General features: G+C 33.2%; 1 protein-coding gene across 1 annotated transcript; it reads left to right on the forward strand.

The window, feature by feature from the left end:
- LOC107632519 (uncharacterized mitochondrial protein AtMg00810-like) lies at positions 6,089-7,112 on the forward strand. Its single transcript, XM_016336192.1, has 3 exons — positions 6,089-6,285; positions 6,445-6,770; positions 6,913-7,112. Exons 1-3 carry the CDS (start codon positions 6,089-6,091, stop codon positions 7,110-7,112), a joined length of 723 nt encoding a protein of 240 aa, XP_016191678.1.

An 8,082-nucleotide genomic window follows, 5' to 3' on the forward strand; every position in this document is an offset into this window, starting at 1 on the left:
ATTTTATAAAATTTATTTATATTATTAGTGTATGAAAGTTAATTTCTTTTTAATTTTTTGTGGTTGGAATTTGTTGGTAAATGTAAATGACACGTAATTATTAAAAAGTATTGGGCCTCAACTTCCAATGGCCAGTTTGAAAAATAAAGCAGACATGTGAGAGGCTTTGTGTTCTTGGACTAAGAAGTTGATGGGGTTTTACTTCTTAGATCCAAAATTAAATGGGCTTTGTACATCAAAAAAGTAAATGGGCTTTTATATTGGTCCTATTCGTCATTTGTTTAGGCCTGAGTCCGTTACCCAAAACCAGCCTGAGTAATGAGAGGTCTAAATGTTCGAAAATTAACCAAATGGGCTACCCAAACATCTAAAGGACTTAAACTACTTTTGTGACTTTTTGCACATCGTTAACAAAAAGAGTCCATAACAAAAACCAAATACAAAAACAAAAAACAGTTAACCAAAAAAAAAATTAAGCACATCTAAAGCTCGTTGGATCCAACATCCAAAAAAAATAAATAAAAAAATCATTTGATCATACAAATAATATCATTTGAAATGTTTTTTAGAAAAATTCGCCCATACAATACTATTCAAGTCCATCTAAAGATAAACGAAAAAGATAAACGAAAATAGAGGAGCAAACTAGCTTGTCACAGAAAGTCTGGAAACTCATCCAGATTTCTACTTTATTGATTTACCTCCTATAAAATTAAAGTTTGTTGTTGTCAATAATTATAAAATAGTGTTGATACCATGGCCTAAATGACATGGTAATGGCCTAAAAATAGACATACAATTATTATTAGATTAAGTTTAAAATAATCCGTCTAAAATTAGAGATAGACATCCCAAAAGCATAAGGTTTTATCACTTTTACGATCAAGAGTTTGGATATCAAGATCCGAATTCGACTTGACTTGGGGAGCAAGAAAGAGTTCTCTAGTTTGATTATGTAGAGAATTAAAGTTCACTAGTAACTGAAATAACTTATTTCTGATTCTTGGGATGATTCTTGATGTATTATTAGTTGAGGTATTAGTTAACTACTTCCACCCTTATATATATAACCTCTAGTTGAATAACTAAGTGAATACAATTGAAAGAAATATTACTTATATACTAAGAATTTCAAATATTTTCTTGTCGCACAAAGTCTTTGTTCTCTATTATCTCTTTTGCACAATTTATTGCAGATCAACTTTTTACATGGTATCAAAAGTTTGAATCTTGAATTCATGGCGCTCATTATTCCTGCTTCTACAACCAACAACAACAAATATACACTCAATTTTATTATAGACTAATTGGGTGATACTAATTTTATGACATGAAAACAACAAACTCTCTTCACAATTAAGAGTTAGAATTTGGAATATCATATTATTGAAGGAAAAGAACCTGCAAAATATGCCTTTAATGCTGAAAAAATTGCAGGTACCATCTCAAATACGTACACTGAATGGATGCAAAATGATTTTAATATTTTTCTTAGCTCTTTGCATCTGTTAATGGTTCGTTCAAAATTGTACATTGCAAATCTGCTCTTTAAATTTAGCACAAACTTTATCAAATATTTGTTGAATCTACCAAATCAAAGATTAAGCAATTAAGAACTCAGCTCAAGAATGTCAAGAAAAACTTTCTCACCATCAACCAATATCTTGTTACTATCAAGAAATTTGGTGACTCTCTCACTGCTCTTGGATATGATGTCCTGAATGAAACACATATAGAAGTCATATGTGATGGTCTTCTTGAAAATTATTCATACTGCATTATAATTGTTCAAACCAAACATGAACTCTTTATCATTGGAAAGGTTGAAACTCTCCTTATTTCTTATGAAGAAATGCTTGAAAAGTTCAAACAACTTTCCATTGGATTAGCACAAACTCAGTTAGCTCAATAAAATTTGTCCAATCCAAGATCTACAGGAAGAATTTTTGGAGGACGAAGAAGTGCTTGTGGTGGAAAATTTGCACATGGTGAAAGAAATTCATGACAAGCAACAAATTGTTTTTACTGCCAAGTGTGTAATCGTCTAAGCGATTCAACTTTACACTACTTCTATCGATTTGATCAAACATACAATGGATAGTCTTCTAATTCAGTCAATACTAGTTCATATAATCCTCCTCCCTCCTCCCTCCTCCCTCATCCTCCTTTCACCAGTCACAATCCTACCTTATTTCCACTTCTTTCGTTGCTGACACTGCATGGTACTCAGACACTAGTACAAGTCGCTACCTCACACATAATTTTGCCAACTTTATCTCTTCAGCTGAATATACTGGGCCTGGTCAACTATGTTGAGTTTGGAAAATTTGAAATATAATGATGATCAAACATTGTTAAAAATAATTAATTGCAAAATTATTAAGTTGATTTTTTCTAATTGGTTGATTAATAATTTTGCTATTGTGCAGATTTGATTATTGGGCTAAAAGCAACATAAGTCTAATATGTTGAGAAAATATTCAGCCTTAGTACAAAAAAGAATTTTTAACATTATGGCTGAATTATTTTTGATGCATAAGCAAATGCTTATTGGGACAAGTATCATGTGAAGAGCCCAAAATTTTTGATGTGAGACCAACAAGCTTTGGTTCGAAATTGAAAGAAGAAAGGAAGTAGTGGAACATGATGAGTTCGGTTACCTACTTCCTCTTGTGGAATTGAATTCAAAATTAAATTGGTTTGATTGCATGCATTGGTAATAGAAAAGAGAAAATTAAAAGTGATTTGATTGCTTTCAATGACTCCACACGTTACTATGCATAGGAGAATGGAAGTGGAAATTAAATTTAAATTAATATCATTCATTACTTCCATTGAAAGTTTACTTGTTACTTTTCTCTCTTCTCTCTCTTGTTTCGGTTGTCACTTCCATCAGAGAAAGAAGATTGTAGAAGCTATCATAGAAAATCACAGAGAAGCTATGAAGAAGCAAATGGCTAGGTTGATGATGGCCTTTGTAAAAAAAAGATCTAAGGCATGGTGTGGCTGAGATTTTTGCCACTAAAGACAAGATGTGAAGAAGAAGTTTCAAGATCTCCATGCCAAAAGTAGTAGTAATCCGTCTCGGTTAGAGAAGAAGATCCTTGAGGTGAAGCTCGTTTCCACTTTTGTTCATCCAAGACAGAAGGTAGCTACTGTAGCTGCATGGAGGAAGAAGCAAAAATGGAACAGATGGAGCTGTCAAGGATCAATAGTTCATTAAGGGTCAGAATTCTTTTTTGGGAACAAAGTCAAGATGGAAGGTTCAGATTGATGAAGCTTGATGAGAAGGGATGAGAGAGAGGTACATGCATGTTGATTTGCTTTCGGTTTTTCCTCTCTCTTCTCTGTGTCTGAACCGGCCTTTGTATTGAAGAAGAAGAAGATGGTTTGGTTGAACCGGTTTCAACCTTGGAAGCTTCCCCTTCTATAATAAGGGTGAACAGCCAAGGGTTGGAATCAAGGAGAGTAAGCACAGAGTTCTCATAGCTACCCTAAGCTAACAGAAGTTCTTCTCCTTCAATGTGTTTCATTTTGTATTCTTTTCTTTAGTTTTATCTGTCTGAGTCTCATGGTGAAAAAGGTAAACAGAGTGAGGTTTGTAAAAAAAAGCCAGTGAGAGGAAAAATGCAGAGAGTGCAAAAATTAAAGAAAAAGCCATAGATGTCTAAGAGTTTCTTTGTACATCTGTGTTATGTTTCATGATCCTGTGGGGATTCCCTTGCAAGTTGGGTTAGTACTTTGCGGTTGAAAGCTTGGTAGGTGACCAAGTCAAGTTCAGTTTTGGGGATAGATTCTGGACTTGTCTCGGATAGGAATGGGTAGTTTCTAGGAAAGAATTGGTGTCTGTAATCAGTTGATTATAGTGAAATTCCATCACTGTTGTGATGGAGACTAGATGTAGGCTGCATTGCACTTAGTAGTTGAACCAGGATACTTCTTGTTGTGATTCTCTCTTTCTCTTCTACTCCATTTCTGTTTCTGTTGCATATGAGACAAAATTGAAAAATATCTCTTGACTGGTTACGAGACAAAGAAAATGTCTCTTGACTGGTTATGAGACAAAAAACAGAAAAATCTCCTGAAGCTATCATAAAAGGCAGAAAGTAATACTCAGCAAAAAGGGGCTAAGATTCAACCTCCCTTCTCTTAGCCACTGATTACCATCAAACTATATATAACAAATGGATATGATATCTCTATCAAACATACTGGTTTTTCTTCTTTGCTTAATCCTTATAATAATCATCTCTTTACTCTTAAGAATGTTTTACACATTTCTAAAATTGCAAAGAATCTTGTAAATGTATCAAAGTTTTGTTTAGACAACGTTTTTTTTTTTAATTTCACCCCTTCCATTATTTTGTTAAATTTCAGGTCAACAAGTAAACACTTCTTCAAGAAATTCTTAGACATGGACTATATTCTTGTGGTAATTTATGTGTGCCAACACCATTATATAATCATAATTTTGTTCATATTTTTTTAGCTTTTTGTAATCTCAATCTTGCTTTATGGCATAGAAGGCTTGGACATCCTTCTAACTCTATTATAAAAGACGTCTTCAAACAATGTAATATTCCTATTAATCAAAATTCAGCTAATGATTATTTTGTTTGTGACTATTGTTGCATAGCAAAAATGCATGCTCTCCCTTTTCCCCTTTCTCAAACTGAATACACTTCTCATTTGCAACTTGTGTTTATTAAAATTTGGGGTCCTACTCTATCAGTTTCTAGATCCGATTTTCATTATTATGCGAGCTTTGTTGATACTTTTACACGCTATACTTGTTTATATTTGATGCAATCCAAGTCTCAAATTTTCTCTATTTTCCAGCAGTTTAAAGTATTGATAGAAAGACAAACTGGCTACTCTCTCAAAGCCATTCAAACTGATAATGACAAAGAATTCTTTTTTAACACATTTAGGACATTTTTACAAGATCAGAGTATTGTTCATTGTCTCTCTTGTTCTTACATACATCAACAACAAGGAGTTGTTGAACGCAAACACAGATATGTGACTGAGATGGATTTGGCTCTCTTAGCTACTACTCAATTGCCTCTTCTCTATTGAGAAGAAACTTTTCTTATCGTTGCTTTCCTCATAAATAGGCTACCCACCAAAGTCTTAGATTTTACATCACCTTATGAGAAGCTTCATAACATTAAATCCAACTATGACATACTCAAAGTTTTTGGTTGTGCATGCTACCCCAACACCAGACCTTTCAACCATCATAAACTAGATTTTAGATCTCAACAATGCATTTTACTTGGTTATGCTCTTCAATCCAAAGGCTTCAAATGTCTTACTCGTGAAGGAAAAATTTTAATTGTAACAAATGTTATCTTTGATTAAAAACTATTTTCATCTTCAATTTTCTTTTCATCTAATGCTTCTGCTAAATCTGATTTTTCTTCTTTGTCTCATACAATTACCTCTGTGCCTCCTATACCTCTTATTCCCAATTCTAATTCCTTACTTATCACACCAGACTCCACTTCTTTTATTTCTAATTCTACGCTTAATATTAATACACTTAACACATATGAAGTTTTTCATCATGATTCCACTTCTAATATCAATGTATTGATACATCCCAACTACCTATCTTTAATTATGTTCCCTATACTTCTTCGGATCAGCATGCTAGTCATGATTATATAGCTATATCTGGTCTTGAAATTCAATTATTCAAAGCTACCATTCTTACTTCTTCACCTACTCCTAAATCATCTAATACACATAATATGATTACCAGATCTAAATCTGATGCTTTTAAATCCAAAGATTTAGCTATTGTCTCTAACATTAATCTCACTCAATATCCTCCTAAGACTCTTCTCAGGCTTTATCCTTTGCTCATTGGCACCAAGCCATGATTGAGAAATATGATGCTTTGATCAAGAATCATACATGACATCTCATTAACCTTCCTTCCAATTCTATTATTATTGGATATAAATAGATTTATATAGTTAAAAGGGGTCCTGATAATAGTATCAAAAAATATAAAGCCCGTTTGGTGGCCAAAAAGTGTCATCAAATTGAAGGAATCAATTTTCACTAAATTTATAGCCCTATGATTCATCCTTCTACAATTTGGATTATTCTCTCCCTTGCTGTTATATATGGTTGGCCGTTTCGCCAATTTGATTTTAACAACACCTTCTTGAATGGTGATTTAACTGAGGATGTTTTTATGTTACAACATCCTAGCTTTGTGTCCAACAACCCTTCATTAGTGCGCAAGCTTGATAAAGCCATTTATGGCCTCAAGTAAGCTCCAAGAACTTGGTTTGCTAAACTCAGTTATAATCTCTTCACTTATGGTTTTTCTAATACCAAGGCTGATACTTCTTTATTTGTTCGACATACTAAACATTCTACTACATATTTACTCGCCTATGTGGATGATATTGTTATAATTGGCAATAGCAAGACTGAAATTGATGCTTTAATCACTGACTTGAACTCTAAATTTTCTCTTAAAGACTTAGGTAGTTTGAATTATTTCCTTGGTTTAGAATTCAATATGCTTGGCACTGGTGAGCTTCACATTTCACAATCAAAATATATTCTTGATCTGTTAAGACGTGTAGGCCTCTTTAGCTCCAAGCCTGTCCCCACCCCTATGCTATCCTCTTTCAAGTTGATTTCTAAAGGGTCTGAACCATATGAAAACTCAACTCTCTGTAGGTCTCTTGTTGGAGGGTTGCAATATGCAACCTTAACTCATCCAAAGATCTCCATCTCTGAATCGAGTTAGTCAATTCATGAAAAATTCCAAGCAACATCCCTGGACAATTTTAAAAAGGACCTTTCATTATCTTTCAGGTGTGTATTATCATGGATTCTGTTTTCAAAAGTCTACTGATCTTTGTACTCTTGTCTTTGCGGATGCAGATTGGGCGAGTGACATTGAAGATCACAGGTCTACTAATGGATATTGTGTCTTTCTTGGCAATAACCCAGTGTTTTGGTGTAGTCGAAAGCAAATGGCAGTGAGTCGCTCATCTATAGAAGCTGAATTTAGATGTCTTGCAGATGTTGGAGTCAAAATACTATGGGTTCTTAAGTTGCTACAAGAACTTGGTATTCCTTAACTTATTGCGCCTACTGTGTTTTGCAACAACCTCAGTGCTGTAATGCTTTCTGCCAATTCAATTCTTCATACTCGAAGCAATCATTTTGAGGTCGATTTGCAGTTTGACCAGGATCGAGTCTCTAAAGGGCAATTGCGTATGATTCATATCCTAGTTAATTCCCAAATTGCTTATATGCTCACTAAACCACTATCTACTACTTCCTTTGAGAAGTTCAAGAACAAACTCAGAGTAGTTCTTCAATCCACTATGAGTTTGAAGGGAGGGCTATAGAGAATGAAATAAATAATTCCTTATTCTTGATGTACTATTAATTTATGTGTTAGTTGACTATTTTCCTGCTTTGTTTTTTGTTATAGTTATTAGTCATATATATATATATATATTAGTTGAATAACTAAATGAATATAATTGAAAGAAATATTACTGATATACTAAGAATTTTAAATCTTTTTTGTTGCACAAAATTTTCGTTCTCTGCTTTCTTCTCTATTCTTCCGCATAATTCATTGCACATCAACTTTCCACAAATTATTATCCTCAATAAAGTAACTATTTAACATAGGTTAACTTTCTATGCAATAAGAAAAGAAATTATTCACTAATTTTAGATAAGATATTAATAAATGATAATTAAGTTATCATTTCTTTCTATAAATAGCTTCCAACACTTCAAGTATTTTTAAACCTAATTTTTACATAAATATATTTCTTTAACGCATTTACCATTACCTTTGACCTTTTCACACAAGCCCATTACACATTATCCATCTTAGGTATACCTCAAAATAAGTGGCTACCTTATTGTGTCGTATTTCTAATCTTTAATATTGGACAGTAACTCGCTGCATTACCAAAATAACAAAAAAGACAAACAGAAACAACCACTGGTAATGAACCTAGATGCAACTCCTTTGGCATTTGCTAAGGTTTCAAGTTCTCTTGTTTGAAGAGTCGTTTTCCGTTGAAA

This window comes from Arachis ipaensis, chromosome B03 (genome assembly GCF_000816755.2).
Source record: "Arachis ipaensis cultivar K30076 chromosome B03, Araip1.1, whole genome shotgun sequence".
Taxonomy (NCBI): domain Eukaryota; kingdom Viridiplantae; phylum Streptophyta; class Magnoliopsida; order Fabales; family Fabaceae; genus Arachis; species Arachis ipaensis.